Source organism: Microcaecilia unicolor, chromosome 5 (genome assembly GCF_901765095.1).
Source record: "Microcaecilia unicolor chromosome 5, aMicUni1.1, whole genome shotgun sequence".
Lineage (NCBI taxonomy): Eukaryota > Metazoa > Chordata > Amphibia > Gymnophiona > Siphonopidae > Microcaecilia > Microcaecilia unicolor.
The window spans coordinates 159,960,214-159,978,808 of NC_044035.1; the positions used below are offsets into that span (position 1 = coordinate 159,960,214).

The 18,595-nt window shown below is 43.1% G+C and overlaps 1 protein-coding gene across 4 annotated transcripts in view; it reads left to right on the top strand.

The window, feature by feature from the left end:
* Positions 1-18,595, top strand: part of PALD1 (phosphatase domain containing paladin 1) — a 514,740-nt gene that overhangs the window by 126,333 nt on the left and 369,812 nt on the right. The window contains exon 1 of one of the 4 annotated variants that reach the window (XM_030203512.1): positions 3,226-3,395. The exons of 2 other annotated variants lie outside the window; for them this stretch is intronic. Coding sequence is in view for 1 of the 2 variants with exons in the window: in XM_030203508.1 (XP_030059368.1) it covers positions 4,306-4,385 (80 nt within the window). In the remaining variant the exon portion in view is untranslated. Of the gene's footprint in view, positions 1-3,225; positions 3,396-4,257; positions 4,386-18,595 lie in introns of those variants that run through there. One more of the 4 variants, XM_030203508.1, reaches the window with a different exon arrangement.

An 18,595-nucleotide genomic window follows, 5' to 3' on the forward strand; every position in this document is an offset into this window, starting at 1 on the left:
ACAAACGGCTCTTGCGAGCCGGCTCCAGCACACCACTGGGTAGGTCTGACATTGCCCATTCAATATCATCTAATATTATGGGTGCAGATAGCAACGCTGTCTCTCCCTGCGATAGCTGTGGAAGACTGACCTCCTGGAGGTAGGCTTCTATGGCCGATGGAGATGGAGTTACTTCAGGTAGATAGAGCTCTGCATAATAATCATAGAAAGCCTCCTGAATTTGCTCTGATTGGCTACACTGTACCCCCGAGGTGTTTTTAATGTTATAGATATGATTATGTTGGGCTTGTTTCTTTAATTTGCAAGCTTATAATCTACTAGCTTTGTTACCAAATTCAAAGTGCTCCTGCTGTACCCCTTGCAATTGAGCTGAAAGCTCAGCCATTTGAACCTTATTAAGCTTTAATCTAAGCTGATGTAATGCTTCGGTTCACTTGAGATCAGAGGGATCAGCTTTGTGGAGCTTCTCCAACTGTGCATAAGTATTGCCATACTGGGAAAGACCATAGGTCCATTGAGCCCAGCATCCTGTTTCCAACAGTGGCCAATCCAGGTCACAAATACCCGGCAAGATCCCAAAAATGTAGAAATCATTTTATACTGCTTATCCCAGAAATAGTGGACATTCCCCAAGTCCATTTAATAACGGTCTATGGACTTGGAAGCTGCCCAAACCTTTTTTAAACTCCGCTAAGCTAACCACCTTTACCACATTCCAGAGTTTAATTACACGTTAAGCGAAGAAATATTTTCTCAGATTCGTTTTAAATTTACTACATTGTACCTTCATCGCATGCCCCCTAGTCCTAGTATTTTTGGAAAGCATGAACAGACAGACGCTTCACATCTACCCGTTCAACTCCACTCATTATTTTATAGACCTCTATCATATCTCCCCTCAGCTGCCTTTTCTCCAAGCTGAAGAGCCCTAGCCACTTTAGCCTTTCCTCATAGGGGAAGTCGTCCCATCCCCGTTATCATTTTTATCACCCTTCTCTGCACCTTTTGTAATTCCACTATATCTTTTTTGAGATGCGGCAACCAGAATTGAACACAATATTCGAGGTGCGATTGCATTATAACATCCTCATTCTTGTTTTCCATTCCTTTCCTAATAATACCTAACATTCTATTTGCTTTCTTAGCCACAGCAGAAGGTTTCAATGTATCATCGATGACACCTAGATCCCTTTCTTGGTCCGTGACTCCTAACGTGGAACCTTGCATGAAGTACCTGTAATTCGGGTTCCTCTTTCCCACATGCATCACTTTGCACTTGCTCACATTAAACGTCATCTGCCATTTAGACGCCCAGTCTCCCAGTCTTGTAAGGTCCTCTTGTAATTTTTCACAGCCCTCCCGCGATTTAACGACTTTGAATAACTTTGTGTCATCAGCAAATTTAATTACCTCACTAGTTACTCCCATCTCTAGGTCATTTATAAATATGTTAAAAAGCAGCGGTCCCAGCACAGAGCCTTGGGGAACCCCACTGACTACCCTTCTCCATTGAGAATACTGTCCATTTAACCCTACTCTCTTGTTTTCTATCTTTTAACCAGTTTTTAATCCACAATAGAACACTACCTCCTATCCCATGACTCTCCAATTTCCTCTGGATTCTTTCACTTTGCTCTAAGGGGAAGAGACCATAGTTGGTAATGCAAGACAGGACATCCAACTCAATAGCCAAAATTCTACTAAGTAACCCCTGTAGTGCAGTGCGACCCAGGGAAGAAGGGAGCCCACTTACAGCCCCAGGTTCTCCTGCTTTGGAGTCCCTTTCTAATATTTCTTCTTGGGAGGGCTTTAATTTGAACTTCAGTCTACTTTTCCTATTTCACCTTAGGAACATTAAGGCCCTGATGCTCAAAGCTTACTAAATTTGCAACTTTTGATTTAGACTGGTTGTAGTCAGTCTAGTGCGCATGTTATTCCAGCATCTAATGCACAAAGGGGTTCTGTGTCACTTTTACTGTTTGCGGTAACAGTTACCGATTAATCCTATGCAAATGTATTAAAATGAGCTTTCTATGCAATGCACAGAAAGGAGCACCTACCTTTTAACGTTCAAACTTTTATGACAGGTCTGGAGCTGCTGTTGCATAAGGGCAACTTCTTGGTGGAGCAGTTTGCTTGCATTTTTAATACTGCATGTGTGTGTGTGAAATGTGTTGTGTTCATTTTTTACATGCGTGTGTGTCCCACACATAGCAGTAGTGTTAAAGTTGTTATGGCACATTTTTAAATAGTATCTCCACATGTGTGAAATGCTATGTGTGTATTATATGTGGGTGTGTGCATGTAACAGCAGTTTTAGAGTTGTGGGAAAAAAAAAGGAAACTCCATGTTATGTTACTGGACACATGCCTATGACATGGTTGGGCCCCCCCCCTTTTTTTTTTCCTGGGCACTCGTAGAATATTGATGCTTAACATACCACGAAACTGTTCTGCGCATGTGCTAGGCGTTTTCCCTACTGAGCCACTTGCAGAATTTTTACATCTCATTTGCATGTGATTTCCTTTGAGCACGGATGCGGTTTCAAAAATCGGTAGACGCACTTGGGGCCCTGTTTACATAGCCACGTTATAGATGCGTTAACATTTTTAATACTCGTTAACCAAGTATGTGCGTTAACTGTGTACGCACCTACTCTATCCCTATAGGCGCCTGCACTGTTAGCATGCGCGCTAATTGTAGGCATGTTAAAAATGCTAAAGCACTTTAGTAAACAGGGCTATTTCACTGTGACTTTTGAGTATCGGGGCTAAGTCCTCTGCACTCTTGCACTGGGGGAAAGGGAATGGGACTTTCTGTGGTTTTTCCAACTACATTCAAAGTGGTTTACATATTATATTACGGTACTTGTTTGTACCTGGGGGGCCAACAGAGGGTTAAGTGACTTGCCCAGAGTCACAAGGAGCTGCAGTGGGAATTGAACCCAGTTCCCCTGGATCAGAGTCGGCTGCACTAACCACTAGGCTACTCCTCCACTTTGAGGCTTGCCCAATGAGGGGCCAACTAGCAGAACAAATATCATCAAATCACCACTTTCTTACCCACTCCCCCAACTCTCTCAGTACACTCAGTTTTGACAGGCAGAGGAAAGGTTGATTAGAGAAATCCTTGCCTCTGTCGCGGGTGCGCGCGCCACTGTTCTGTGTGGTTGGCCGCGTGCACCGTCCCCCTCCCTCCCGCCTGCCAGCCCAGCACATCCTCCTGCGCCGCGGCCGCTCGGGCGGTTCCGCCGATGCTCTAGCGACCCCCTCCCTCCTTCCCGTCCTCCCCCGTCCCAGTGTGAGCGTGCATGGATTCTGCCAGCCGTTTCTCGCCACAGGATCTCTTGGGGCGCGCTCGGGACTCCCGCCTCCGCCTGTGCTTCCGGAGACCAGGTACCGGGAGGGGAGAGCCCCACTCTGGGCTTAGTCGGCGGGCGCGCGCATTGTGGGAGTGGGGATCAAGTTGGATGTTTGCTCGAGACCCGGGAGGAGTGTCGGAGAGGGATTAGATCGGGTCAGATCCGGGGGTGGGCTGCAGTGCCACTCTTCCGCCTTGCATCCGATCCCACCTGGGGGCGAGCGTGGTCCTAAGATTTGGTGTGGCAGAAACGCACGTGGGTTGTGTTTTCACAGTGCTGTTCTTAGGAATCTCGGTACTCGGGGAAAAGCAGGTCACTTGTGCGCCCTGGAATTGTGTGGGAACAGGAGTGAACCTGCAAAGTGAGGAGGCTCTGTATGTTACACGCTTGGCCTCCAAAATCTGGAGGTTTTAAATAATCTTTCTTTTTTTTTCTGTCCAATAAGAAAAGTATAGTTTAGTTGAGAGTTCCAGATCACTCTGGTCCCCCCCCCCCCCCCCATCTTGTGTCAGTAGACCTAGAGGTGTGTAAAGCTCACGTATTTACATCTCTGTTAGGTTATTAAAAAGTAGCACAGCCTAGAAAGATTTCCTCTAGTCTGCACACTTGCGTCAGATATGACTTTTTAATGACAGAACATCGATAGAGGCAACGGTGCCATCTCTCTCTGGTGGAGGCTATTTCAAGTAAAAGTAGTATGCAGTTTGAATTCTTTATTTTTGACTCGTGATCATCCGAAATAGTGAAAGGCTAGGTTGGCAGATCGGAGGGCAGGCAGAGGTGGCGACAGGATGCGGGCGGTGTTAGGGGTGTGCTGAAAAGCAGAGGCTGCTGCTTAAAACTTTGGAAGATACGGTTTTCGTGGTAATTTTGCAATCGAGCTGGTATGTGTTGGTTTAACTTAAGGCTCTGCTCTTAAGTTTTTATGTAATGTTTTTGGACTCATGATCCTGGATTATTGGATGGAACAGAGGATTGAGGTTGGAAGACAAGAGCAAATGGGAAAGACTTTGAAGAAGAAAAAGTAGGCGAGATACACAAGTTTAAGCAAATTTCATTTGTTTTTTTTTCTCTTAAATTATCTATATATTTTTATTGTTTTGATTATAAGATAGTGTACTGATTTTGTAATAGCATCTGCTGTGCAGCGCTTTTGACACTTATTTTTCTAGGGAAAAGTGGTATGTATATATGAATGACCTTTACAGAAGTCAGGATGTGTGACCGGGTGTTTCAGCCACACACACTCGTTTCTTTAACGCGGCCACTAATCGCCGTGCTCCTCCGGACTTTAGGAAGGGATGAGGCTTTATTAAGCGGTTTCTGCAAACTACACAGGAATCCAGCCCGAAGCAACTGCGGGGCTAGCGCTCCAAAAATTAACAAAGGAAAGAGCAGCTTCTAAAAGTGGTGCTTGTGCCGTTCTTATGAGGGATGGTTATGTGTAGAACATCTTCATTTTCTCCGTCCACATCCACCCAAGTGCTCTGGGTGTGGGATAGTGTTAGGGAGCAGAGGCATAGTGAAAATAGTAGTGGAGTTTTTAACTGGGATATTTCTTTTATTTTTAAGTGGGATATTATATATATATATATATATATATATATATATATATATATATATATATTTTTTTTTTTTGCATTGTATATTTTTCATAGATGTGGGGGTGTGCCTGTGGTTGAACAATTTTAAAAACCTTCAGTCCATAGGCATTAGAATGGAGTGCACCACTGTGATGGTCCCACGCAGTGTTAGCAACTAGGAGCTTAAAAAGGCAGTGACAGTGGCTTAGTTTGCCCCCCCCCCAAAAAAAAAAAACGAAAACCAAAAATGGTGTTCTGCTTCTTGTGCTTCAGTTAGCAGATTGAAGGTTTTAATGCCCAGTGTGTTTAGCCCTGAAGTGTTGTGTATCTCCATAGCTATGGGCTTAGTAATTGCTAAGGGTATTTTTGTGCCTGGATTGATGGCATTCCAGTGCCCAGCAGGTCTTCCTTGTGGGCCCCTATTAGGGAGAAAAGCCTGTTTTAAAACTATGTACTTCTCAGCAGTTCTACCTGACCAACCACTGAAGTGTCCCTCCTACTTTTGAAGAAGGATTCAATCTCTTTCTAAAGCCAATCACTTCTGAAACACATCCTCCAAAGACAGCACTTATACTGTGGTTATTTTATATGAAAAGGTTAAATTTGACATATACTTTTTATTATGTTATTAGTTTTGTTGTATTGGTTGTTTGCACTGTTGAATTACCTCCCTGTAGGTTGCTGCTGGGCTTTCAGAACATGACAGGAGATCAAGCATGAGAAATGAACTCTTGTGGTGTGTGTGTGTGTGGGGGGGGGGGGGTGTTTTTAAACTGTGTTTCCCCAGAGGCATCTATGTACTCTGGTGTGAAGTTTTGGTCTGCCCTGGTTTTGAATGTGGGATCCTGCCCATTGAAAGCAGTGCTGTAGCTTCCACAATGCATTAGGATGGGGTTGTCAAAAATCCAGGACTGGTGTAAAATCTCCTTCCTTGACCTGGGAAACTTGGCAGTCTTGTGACAGCTTAAACTTGGCAAAAAACCCCGAATGGACATGGTAATTCTAAAAACTGATGCCTGGAGTAAGCGTCACCTATGTACATCAAAGGTGTCATTAATTGACAATTAGATGCTATCGGGCATATTTTTGAAAGAGAAAATGTCTAAAAAGTGGCATAAAGCAGTTCAAAAACGTCCACATCGCTGTTTTTGAAACACATTTTCCTATGCAGTTTGCATTGTGTCCAAATCACAAGGAGGCCTGTCAGCGTATTAGGGTGGGATTTGAGCGTTCCCACAACGGACGTTTTTCTGCCATAATGGAACAAACCAAAAATGAACAGGGCTAAAAGGTTGGACATTTTGGTCTGGACCTGTTTCAGTAGTGACTAAATCATAAAAAGGTGCCCTAAATGACCAGATGACTATTGGAGGGGTTATGACATGACCCCACCCTTACTCCTCCAGTGGTCACTGACCCCCTCCCACCCCCCAAAGTTGTGAAAGAAACAGTACATTCCAGCCTCTATGACAGCATCAGATGTTATAGCCAGTCCTATTAGAGCAGCAAGCAGGCCCCTGGAGTAGCCTAGTGGTTGGTGCAGTGCACTGTACAGAAGGGGACCCAGGCCTACATCTCACTCAAACTGGTACACTTGTGGTGGAAAGTGTGAGCCCGCCAAGATCCATCAAAAACCTACTGTACCTACATATAGGCGACACCTGAGGCCATAAGGCTATTGTAGTGGTGTACTGTTGGGTATAGTTGGTATTTTGTGGGTTTTAGAGGACTTGCCATAATATAAGGGGTAGTGGTGAAATGTATACCTGGGACCTTTTATGTGAAGTCCACTGCAGTGCCCCTTAGGGTGTCTCACTGCCCTGCTAGGATGTCTGTGTGGCCAGTCTACTAAGAATGCTGGCTTCTACATCCCAATGGCTTGCTTTTGTGTATTTTTCACTTTGACTTTTTTTTTTTTTTTAATGGTAACAAAAGGAAAATGCACTGAACACAAAGGGCCAAATTCTATATTTGGTGCTGAAAAAATTAGCACGCCCCTAAGCGTATTCTATAAATCATGTCCAAAGTTAGTTGTGGTTTACAGAATATGCGCATCACCGTCCACGAGACTAAAATTTAGGCGCAGTCATTTACACCAATGAAAAGCTGGTGTAAATGCTCACGCTTAATTTTAGTAATATAAACCACCACTCTCAGGCTGTGATATATCCCAAGTAGTCTTCTCACAAAAGTCAAATATATCCACAGCTACTTAGGATCCAAATAAATTCTCACTCTGTTATTCACTTATAGACCTCAGCAGCACACCTCCAGGCTCAAAACTTTCTTTGATCCATGCTTTGTTCTCACTCGTCATCTGTCTTTCATCAAACTGTGCCTAACACCAGTATCTCATAAATGTTTTAAACTTTAAACTTTATAAATGTAAACTCATCTCTAGTAGTATTCTTTAATCAATAAATGGCAAGGGTGTTAACCCAACACATGCAGTGTTTTGCCCCATGGCTTTATCAAGGATCTGTCTCTAAAAAAAAAAAAAATTTAGTGGTGTACTAAAAAAAAATCTTCTATTCTAAAAAAAAAGATAGTTAACCATGCCTTAAACATAATTTTCTACGATAACTTATGCCGCAGACATCAAGAACTATAATTTTTCCATGACCAAGAAGACTGCATCTAAAACACCTCTTGATATACTATACTAGAGAATGACATGGGGACGGGGAACCGTAGTAACGGGGATGGGGCGGCGATGGGGACAGAGCCCATAGGGACAGGGGACAAACTTTGTCCTCATGTCATTTTCTACTTTGAAGCCTGTTAATGAACTGGACTGTTATTTATGTTTAAGTGATGCCTACAAAGATATTTTGATTTTTTTTTTTTTTTGAAAAACAAGCAAACATACTGGCCATAACTAGCAAAATCTGTACTGAGACTGGTGCTATTTAACATATTTATAAATAATATGGAAATCGGAATGATGAGTGAAGTGATTAAATTTGCAGATGAGACAAAGCTATTCAAAGTTCTCCAAATGCATGTGGACTGTGGAAAAATTGCTGGAAGACCTTAGGAAACTGCAAGAATGGGATTCCAAATGGCAGCTGAAATTTTAAAGTGGACAAATGCAAAGTGATGCACATTGGGAAGAATAATCTGAATCATGGTTATCTGATGGTAGGGTCCACCTTAAGAGTCAGTACTCAAGAAAAAGATCTAGGCGTCATTGAGCAGAGGAGTGGCTTAATGATTAGAGCAGTAGGTGGTAGATCTGGGGAACTGGGTGCGATTTCTGCTGCAGCCTGACAGTAGTGGGTTGAAATCCTGGGGAACCAGGTTCAATTCCTTCTGTAGCTCCGTGTGACCCTGGGCAAGTCACTTAGCCCTCCGTTGGCCCAGGTACAATATATAACTTTTGTGAGTCCTTTAGGGACAGTGCAAAGTACTACTACTACTTAACATTTCTAGAGCGCTACTAGGGTTTTGCAGTGCTGTACAAGTTAACAAAGAAGGACGGTCCCTGCTCAAAGGAGCTTACAATCTAAAGTACCTGTAATAGAAATTGTAAACCGCTGTTATGTCTCTGCCTCGGTGGCATGCTCTCATTCAGCTCGCCCCCTAGTGGTCAGACCTGGTGGGTGCAATGGACTGGCTGTTTGTGGCTTCCCTGCTTTCAGAAGTCATGTCGGTCTGGTCCGGATTTTCTAGCCTGCCAGTTGGTCTTGAGACTTTTTGGAACTGAGCTGTTTCAGTACCTGGTGTACTCCCTGGCTGTTGGCCTTTATTCACCTCCTGGAAGCTTCCCTAGTTTGCCTTGCAACAGAGGTCTTCAGAGGTGTTTCTTCTGCGAGTGTTTGTTGCTGCACTCCCTTTGCTACCCTCAGTATTCTGCTTTTGGAACTTTGCCTGGACTTGGACTTAGACTTTGCTTGCCGCCAGCCTTTGGAACTTTTGCCTGGATCTGACTTTGCTCTTGCTCGCTGCCTGCCTTTGGAACTTTTGCCTGGATCTGACTTTGCTCTTGCTCGCTGCCTGCCTTTTGAACTTTTGTCTGGACCTGACTACTGCTTTTGCTTGCCGCCTGCATAGAGACTTCTGCCTGGACCTGACTTTGCTTTTGTTTGCTGCCTGCCTTTGGAACTTTTGCCTGGACCTGACTTCTGCTTCGTCTTGCTGCCTGCCCAAGAGACCTTGCCAAATCCAGGTACGTCAGCTCTGCCTGTGCTGGTGTGGGGTGAGTGTTCCTCCTGCCGCTGCTGTCCCTCGGCAGTGGCCCAAGGGCTCACTATCCAGTGTTTTGTGTGAAACGTGACAACCGCATAGTCACCTCAGGGATCACTTGTGGTATATCAAGTGCTGAAAATAAAATAGACAATACGCTGAAATTTTCTGCCTGGTGTGCAGTGACTGCCAAAAAAGTAAACAGGATGCAAGGAATTATGAGGAAAGGGATGCAAAATAAGACCAAAAATATTATAATGCCTCTGTATTGCTCCATGGTGCAACCTCACCTTGAGTATTGTGTTCAATTCTGGTTGCCGTATCTTTAAAAAAAAAAAAAAAAAAAAAAAATAGAATTAGAAAAGATTCAAAGAAGAGCGACCAAAATGATAAAGGGGATCAACTCCTCCTGTATGAGGAAAGGCTAAAGAGGTTAGGGCTCTTCAGCTTGGGAAAGGGGAATGGAACTTGATATACCATCTTTCTTTGGTTTACATACCTGCTTATAATCGAAAGAGAAAAACACCTATATTGCGACCCAAATCGGGAGATGGGCGTCCAAATCGGTATAATTGAAAGCCGATTTTGGGCGTTTCCAACTGCAATCTGTCGCGGAAACAGGTAAAGTTGACGGGAGCGTGTCGGAGGCGTGGTGAAAGCGGAACTGGGGCGTTATCGGCCGAGGAGAGATGGGCGTCTTTAGCTGATAATTGCAAAAAAGGCGTTTTTTACCGCGATTTTGGGTCACTTTTTGTGGACCCTTTTTTTTCCACAAACAAGTCCTAAAAAAGTGCCCCAACTGACCAGATGACCACTGGAGGGAATCGGGGATGACCTCCCCGGACTCCCCCAGTGGTCACTAATCCCCTCCCACCAAAAAAAAAACCCACTTTAAAAACTTTTTTGCCAGCCTCAAATGCCGTACCCACCTCCATGACAGCAGAATGTGTTCTATCCTGTGACAGCCTTTCCCTGGTTCTGATGTGGCTATCGGGTGAGTGTGACACCTTTTCTGTTATGCGCACTGCAGAGTCACATCAGCAATGCATTGTGGTGGGTGTAGGGTATTGGGCTCCGTGATTCCAGTAGCTTGTGTTAAATGCTCACGATGTTGGTAGTTGGTAGGCTCTACTCCCTTGGTGCTTTTCCCCCTGCTTACTGGGTCAGAGTGTGCCCTGTTTTGTTTCCGGTAGTCCATGAGGTAGTGGCCATTTTTGTAAGCCAGTTTTAGATCCCTTTCACGCCTTGAATGTGGCTGAAAGAGGGCATTGCACACCATTCTGCCAGCTCTGACCTACTGCTAATCTCAGTACCAGGGAGACTCATTGCCAGTGGGGCACAGCCTCTGATTCACAGTTAACTGTGAGTAAGTGTGCTTATTCCAATAAAGGACATTTTCGGAGAGATTAGTCTTCAGGTGTCAACTGGTGTGCCAATGTTATATAGCAGCAACAAGTCCTAGAGGCCAGCGTGTATGCAGGTCCCTGGAGCACTTTTAGTTGGTACTGCAGTGCACTTCAGCCAGGTGGACCCAGGCCCATCCCCCCTACCTGTAACACTTGTGCTGGTAAATGGGAGGCCTCCAAAACCCACTGTACCCACATGTAGGTGCCCCCTTTCCCCCTAAGAGCTATGGTAGTGTTGTACATTTGTGGGTAGTGGGTTTTGGGGGAGGGGGGGGTTGGGTGCTCAGCACCCGTGGTAAGGGAGCTATGCATGTGGGAGTGTTGTCTGAAGTCCACCGCACTGACCTCTAGGGTGCCCAGTTGGTGTCCTGGCATATCAGGGGGGCGAGTGTACTACGAATCATGGCCCCTCCCATGACCAAATGGCTCGGATTAGGACGTTTTTGAGCTGGGCGTTTTTAGTTTCCATTATCGCTAAAAAACCAAACTGGCCAGCTGAAAAACGTCCATTTTTTTTTTGAAAATACGGTCTGTCCCGCCTCTTCACGTACCCGTTTTCGGACATAGATGCCCATGGAGATAGGCGTTCGATTATGCCCCTCATAGTATATACAGGTACTTATTTGTACCTAAGAGACAACTGAGGGGGGATGTAATTGAGATCTATAAAATCCTGAGTGGTGTAGAACGGATAATAGTAAATTGATTTTTTCACTCTTTCAAAAATTACAAAGACCAGGGCACACTCAATGAAATTACATAGAAATACTTTTAAAACAAATAGGAGGAAATATCTTTTCGCTCTAAGAATAGTTAAACTCTGGAACTTGCTGCCAGAGGATGTGATAACAGTGATAATCGTATCTGGGTTTAAAAAAGGTTTGGACAAGTTCCTGGAGGAATAGTCTGCTATTGAGATGGATATGGGGGAAGCCACTGCTTGCCCTGGGATTAGTAGCATGGAATGTTGCTACTAATTGGGTTTCTGCCAGGTACTTGTGACCTGGATTGGCTACTGTTGGAAGCAGGATACTGGGCTAAATGGACCCATTTGTCTTACCCAGTATGACTATTCTTAAGATTCGTATTTCTCTAGTTTATAGTATTCATTGCGTTCAGACTTGTGTACCTTGATGGTGCTTAGAAACAGTAAGTCCTCTGACTACACAGCCCTGTTTTAGTGATTTTTAGTTTGTGTCATAATCGCCCTCCCTGCCTTATGCGACTAGCTGGGTTGACCTGATGGTACTTGTCTATGTTTTAGCAGTGCTAGCATGGGAATTGTGGAGATGGGTTACTAGCAGAAGGAATTTAATTTTGTCCGTTTTCATATTGCCACACTGCAAAGCAGTGGGTCTCCCTCCCAGCACAGGCCTCTACTGGTCAGAGCACACTGAGTCCCAGATCAGGGTTTCTCTGCTGTAGAGAGTTCATACAGCCCTTGTGGGTGCTGGTGATGTGACCAGATCAAACATAGCAGTTCACAGCAATTGGGACCGCATGGGGCCATTCTGAGGTCGCTAATCCTGGTTTAGGGGTCATCTTTAAGGAAGGTACTGGGAGGGCATTCAACAAGATGTTTGTGAAGAAATACAGAAAAGTAAGAGGACCATTTGTAAAGGGCTTTAGACAAACGGCATCATACCTAAGAGTATTAGGTATGTATGAAAGCACACGAAGACAGGATTAGATTGAGAAAGTCAACAAGAATCACACTGCAGCTCCTTGTGACCTTGGAAGAGTTACTTAACCCTCCATTGCCCCAGGTACAGAAACATAGATTATGAGCCCACTAGGGACAGAGACAGGCCCTGAAACTGCTTTAGTTGTACCACGAGAAGGTGGTATATCAAATCCATGACCCTTTACATAATCTGGAGTGGTACAAGTTCCACATAATTATGCTGCTTGGGAATATTTTGCCTTTTTATTTGCTTAATTTGCTTTAAAAGCTGTGAGAACAATCCATAACCACCTGAACTTCAGAAAATCACTAAAAAACCAACCAATTCAAAAAAGGCCTACCCCAGCGTAACTTCTTCACCCAGCAACACAGCATGACCAACGATCGTACTGGACAGCATACAATTTTCATCCCTCCTGACCCTTCACAACTACCTCATTTGATCACTATACAACCTTGTATTTGTTCTCAACCGACTTGGCGGACAACTTGACGGTACTGTGTAAGCCACATTGAGCTGGCAAATAGGTGGGAAAATGTGGGGTACAAATGTAATAAATAAAAAAAGAATAGTTTTTGGGAGGGGGAGCCTGTCTACCTTGTAGTTTCCCCTTAACTGGTCAGCTCTATGAACTCATTTATTTGTGGTTGAAGTAGAGTGGGTCTTGCCAGGACCTCAGCTGCTACTAAGCGTTTGTTCAGTGCTACCAGATGTACAGATACATTGTGCTTGTCTGTCTTCACATACTGTAAGCTCCATGGAGCAGCGACATCTCTTATCTGTGAATGTCTTCAGTAGTTTCTGACTTTGGTGTGTCTGCATGCGCTGGGATGTGTGCATGCAGCAAAGTGCCTGAGAACTGTTGTCTTTTCCACCTTGGTTTCATTTCGGGGAGGGCCATATGGATCCGCGGTGGGATCATGCAGGGCTGTGAAGTCAGTATACCAAACCTACTCTGACTCTTCTACTTTTAGACTGTGCAGATCTGACTCTGACTCTTACTATGTATAGTAAATCTAAGAGAAATTTGATTTAATTACAGATACATAGGATATTTCTTGATGTACAGAATTAGGACTAATAGACCACAAAATACATTTATTTGAAGTTTTGAAACAAAGAGCCTGAACAAAAAAATATTAGTGTGAAATGATAAATTTACCATAATGTGTTAGGTTTTTATTTTGAAGCTGGAGTTGATACGTTTTTTTTACCAGTTCTGACTCCGACTTTGACTCTACCCAGAATGGCTTCTGACTCTAACTGTGCAGCTCTAGAACTCTCTTTAGGAGCTGCAGAATTGACAGAAGGAGGTGTGTCTGCAATTTAGCCTGACTGAGGAGAACGCTTGGTGCTCTGAGGTAGAGTCATGAGGTTTTGTTTTGTTTTGTTTTTTTGGATGCTAGTGGGGGGGTGGGGGGAGCTGTAGTTCAACATTTGGAGGATACCATATTTTGCCTCTTCAGATTGTGTTGGTTCAGGTGGTAAAGTAAGATTTGTCTTTTGATTTCTTGTTGTATGTGGTTTTTTTTTTTTGGGGGGGGGGGGAGGAGGGGGTACATAGAGGGAGCAAAGAAATTCCAATGGAAATGTTATGGATGGATAGACTGCATGTAGATAAAGCAGTTTTGGCTGGGATGGAAAGCTTCCTGGGTGATATCACTGCTATTAAATGTGAATTATTATGTCGATAAAGAGGTGCAAAAATGTGAAGAGGGTGACACAGGTTGAAAATAAAATCTCTAGACTACAAGAGATGTGTGATCACTTAAGAACGGACAGTAAAGTTTTGTGGTGTCCCATCTACAACATTTACCCTTATCCTTCATTGAAGTCTTGTGTGTGTTTTGAACTACATTTCTACCAAATTTGTTTCGCGTACCTGGTCCTTCCTGAATGGATAATAAGCCACAGCTGTGTGACAGTAACAATATTTAAATTTGCCTCTGCTTCAGAGTCTGGGATCTTTATCACTCAGACACTGAGCATTTGTGAACATAGCCTTCCAGATGTTGTTTTTTCCCCTCTGGATCTATTCCCACCTGCCTTTTGCCTCCCTGGCCTTTACAGGTAGCTGTGAAATTCACACTTTTGTGTATTTCTCCACTTGCATAATTTGTTTGTTGGGGTGATGCCTGATTCAGTCAGCTTCCATATGTGAATCTGCTCGTATAGTTTAATCTCTGGTCAGTGTCTGATGTGAACAGTTTGGTGAGGATCTAGGTACCTTCTCAGACAGATGTAAGCCATCATTGCTGTGAACTCTTTTATCCCTCCAAGAAAAGCCTCCATTTCCCGGAAATCTAAACCCTGATTTCTTGCAGCAGTGAAGTTCTGTTGGCTGCTTTTGTTGTCTTCACCTTTGCTATACAGTTGGTAATTACCACCCCCCCAACCCAATAATGTCAGTGGCAATTGCTAAAAGACCCTCACCTAAGTACATGAACTTGGTTCCTAACCAGATCCTCCCAAATGAACTATAAACAAAGAAACAGTAGATGATGGTAGATAAAGACTAATTGACCCATCCAAGCCTTCCTAGCAAGATGGTTAGGGTTATAACTACCATTCGCAGGTAACCCCCCCCCCCCCCACACACACACACACACACATACACCATGCCTTTGATACTGTATCTAGCTCACCTTCCTTCTGCTAATAACATGCATTTTATTTCAACTAGCCCAAGATCCCAGTTGCAAATCTGTTTGTCTGCTGATTTAAGTCCATTACTAGACAGAGTTTTTGTCTTTAAAGTCTTCTGACTCTGTTTCTATAGTGGGCTTCCACCTTGAACGTCTATGTCCACAACAGACGTTTTTATGGCAGTTTCATTTTTGATGTCGTGATGGAGTTGAGTAGACGTATCATTAGGGGGATGTACTTATTCTACCTACAGCCATTATAATCCATCTGCTTCTTGATATTTTGATCCTTTTTTTTTTTTTTAATTATTTATAAATTTTCACATTTACATCCCATGAGAAGTGGAGTGTGGTAGCCGTGTTAGTCCACTCTTAAGGTTATCAATAGAAATCAAACAAAATAAAACATGGAAAAGAAAATAAGATGATACCTTTTTTATTGGACATAACTTAATACATTTCTTGATTAGCTTTCGAAGGTTGCCCTTCTTCGTCAGACATTTGCTTATTTCCGATCTGACGAAGAAGGGCAACCTTCGAAAGCTAATCAAGAAATGTATTAAGTTATGTCCAATAAAAAAGGTATCATCTTATTTTCTTTTCCATGTTTTATTTTGTTTGATTTCTATTGATAACCATCTCATGAGATAAACCAGGAAATATCAGAAATACAACTTAACAAGCAAAACAAAATTACTTATTACCAAATTTGGTTCCAAGTAAAGAATATCAGATTATTATTAGTCCCCAATAAATTGAGACAAGATACTAGGAAATAGAAAGGAAAAACATGCCTATAAAAATAAGCCAATTATTTATAACGGTAGGGACATAGCTGATTTCTACAGCCGACGTAACAACGCTTTGATTAGGGAGGCAACACATTAGGTACTTGAACATTTTCCTTAGATGAAATGAATTGTAATAATTTTTGAGGGGTAAAAAATATGTAATTATTTAAACCAAACATTATATGACATTTGCATGGGAACGTCAGCAAAAATGTAGCACCCAATTTTAAAACTCTAGGTTTGTAAAGTAAAAATTCCTTTCTTCTCTTTTGCGTGTTCCTTGCTAAGTCGGGGAAAATCTGTATTTTTTGCCCCCAAAATAAATCATTTAAATGGCGAAAATATAATCATAGAATATTATGTCTATCTAGTTCAAGAGCAAAAGTCACAAGCAATGTTGTTCTCTCTGTAATACATTCCAGAGAGTTTTCAAGAAATTCAGTCAAGTTCAAACTTGAAGTGGCCTGGGATTGTTCCTTCGATGGTTTCACAGTTCCAGTAATAAACTGGAGCCGTGTTATAGGGGGAAACCCCTCCTTTGGAATCCCCAATACCTCACCGAGATATTTTTTAAGCATTTCACCTGCTGGTATTAAAGGAGATTTGGGGAAATTCAACAGCCTCAGGTTATTCTTCCGAATGTTATTTTCCAAATATTCTAATTTTCTTTCCTGAATTTCTTTTTCCTTAACCAAAGTTACAGTTAAATTCTTTAGTTGTTTAACCTCATTTTCCATCTCAGAAATCTTTTCCTTATGTTCTTGAACATTTAAAGATACATTTAAAGATAGTTGAATTGAAACAGACTACTCAATATATCTCGCCATTGATAGAAGCATTCATCTGCAGTAACATTCCATTTACCTCCTGTATTGCATCCCACAAACTATCCATAGTCACCGATACTGGTCTTTTTCTTCCTCCACTGCTCTCGGAAGTTGGATCTCGGGTAACAGGGGTGACGACCTGCATCTGCCCCTGCTTTGCTGTTTCCAAACACGAGGTTAATCCGGCGGTGGGTCCTCCTACCACAGGCAATGGAGCACACGCTTCCAGCTGCAGTGACCCCACCGCTAGCAATTCACTTCCGGGTTGTGGAGGCGCGGTGAGAACGGGAGGACTCAACGTCGCTCCCTCAGTGCTGCACTCATCTTCCGGGGGGGGGGGGGGGGGGTTGAGACCGTCGAAGTAGAGGTCAGTTCGCCAAGGATCCCGATACCAAAGTTCTCCAATGTCGATTGCCTGGAGATTGGTGTCGACGTTGGTGCCACGGAGGTAGGTACCAGCGTTTTCACCTTTCTTTTCCCCATCTAGGCAGTCAGGGAAAGAAGTTCTCGAGGTCGTACAGAGAAGATTCTGAGGAGCTCCGGGATCACACAACCATTATCGCCGCCATCTTGTCTCAATCCCCGATATTTTGATCCTTTATGTGAGCGCTGGCAGACTTGGTGTACTCCGATTTATGGGGGGAGTGCTCTTACATTTTGGTCAGTTCTGTTGTGAGCTGAGCAATAACTATGCTTAGTTCTCTTGTCCAGAGAGTTGGATACAGATAGAACAACACTACAGCCTTCGAAGGTCTCTCTGTAGACAGCTGCCCCACAGTTATTGCATGCACTACTTGCATCATTTCTACTTTGTGTTTAAATACAATTGAATCCAGTGTTTTTCTAAATTATTCTTTTCTAATTGTTCCTTAGTCAAGCAGTAGTGTCTTTGAATACCAGATTTGAGTATGGTTTATTTATCATACTAGCTGTTAAGCCCGTTAAAACGGGCGAGATCTCCAGCTACCCTCCTCGCCGCCACTCCCTCCCCTCTCCGTGCAGGGGGCCTGATACAGAGGGGGGGGGGGGCGCGCGATGTTCGTTTCCAGGCTGCAGCGTCCGACCGTCTGACTCCGTTTCCCTCTCTGTTCCGCCCTCTGACGTCATCACGTCTTGACGCGAGGGCAGGACAGAGAGGGAAGTCTCTACTGCGCATTTGTAGGTGAGTCGGTCACTTGCCATTTATATGTTTGATACTGTTTTTTTTTCTGAAAAACATTACAAAGCAGTTTACAGTTACAAACAAATTAAAAATAGAAATTGAACACAAATTCTTTTTAATTTAAATTTTTATTATTTGAAAACAAATTTTTACACAAGTATCCACTTGTTTAAGTAAAATGGAAAGTACAACTATAAGAAATCGAGCATCATGTTTATGTACAAAGCAACACTAGGGAACACCAATTAAAACAGGAAGGAAAACGCTAATACAGAGGACCTATAAATAATAATAATAAAAAAAAAAACATACAAAGATGGAGTCAGTGAACATGAGTTGCTGCATTGCTAGTGAGGATTTGATCACTGAAAGCCTTGCAAAATAAGTAGGTCTTCAAAGCTGTTCTAAACTTGGGATTGGAGAGTTCCAGTCGAATGTTGACTGGCAGAGTTTCACAAGGAAGAAGTGCAATAAAAAGCACATTTGTATTGTGGCCAATCTAGCATCCTGTAAGGTGGGAATTTGCAAACCGTGATCGTTTAGGGACCTTAGTGAGAGAGGTAACCGAAAGAGCTGCACCTTCATTGAGAAAAGACGATAAAAAAATACACGAAGCAAGGTTTGTGGGTGGGAGAAATTTGTCAGCCAATAATAAGGGCACATTTTCTTGCCTGATGTATTCCCCCTCCCTCCTGCTTTCCTGTCAGTTATTGTAGTTTGACCCCATTCCCCCACTCTCTACCTGTTTGCCTTTCCTGGGTTTTCATTTTTTATTTTGTCTTTCTTTCATTTAGTTCTAACATGTAAGCTGCCCAGATATTGAGTTGGTGATCGGGGTAGCAATCTTAACCAAACTTGAAATTTGGACACAATGAGCTCCACCTCTTTCTTTAGGTAAAAGCAGGAAAAGATGAAGACAGTTCAGCATTTGATCACTAGAACTATAGCTG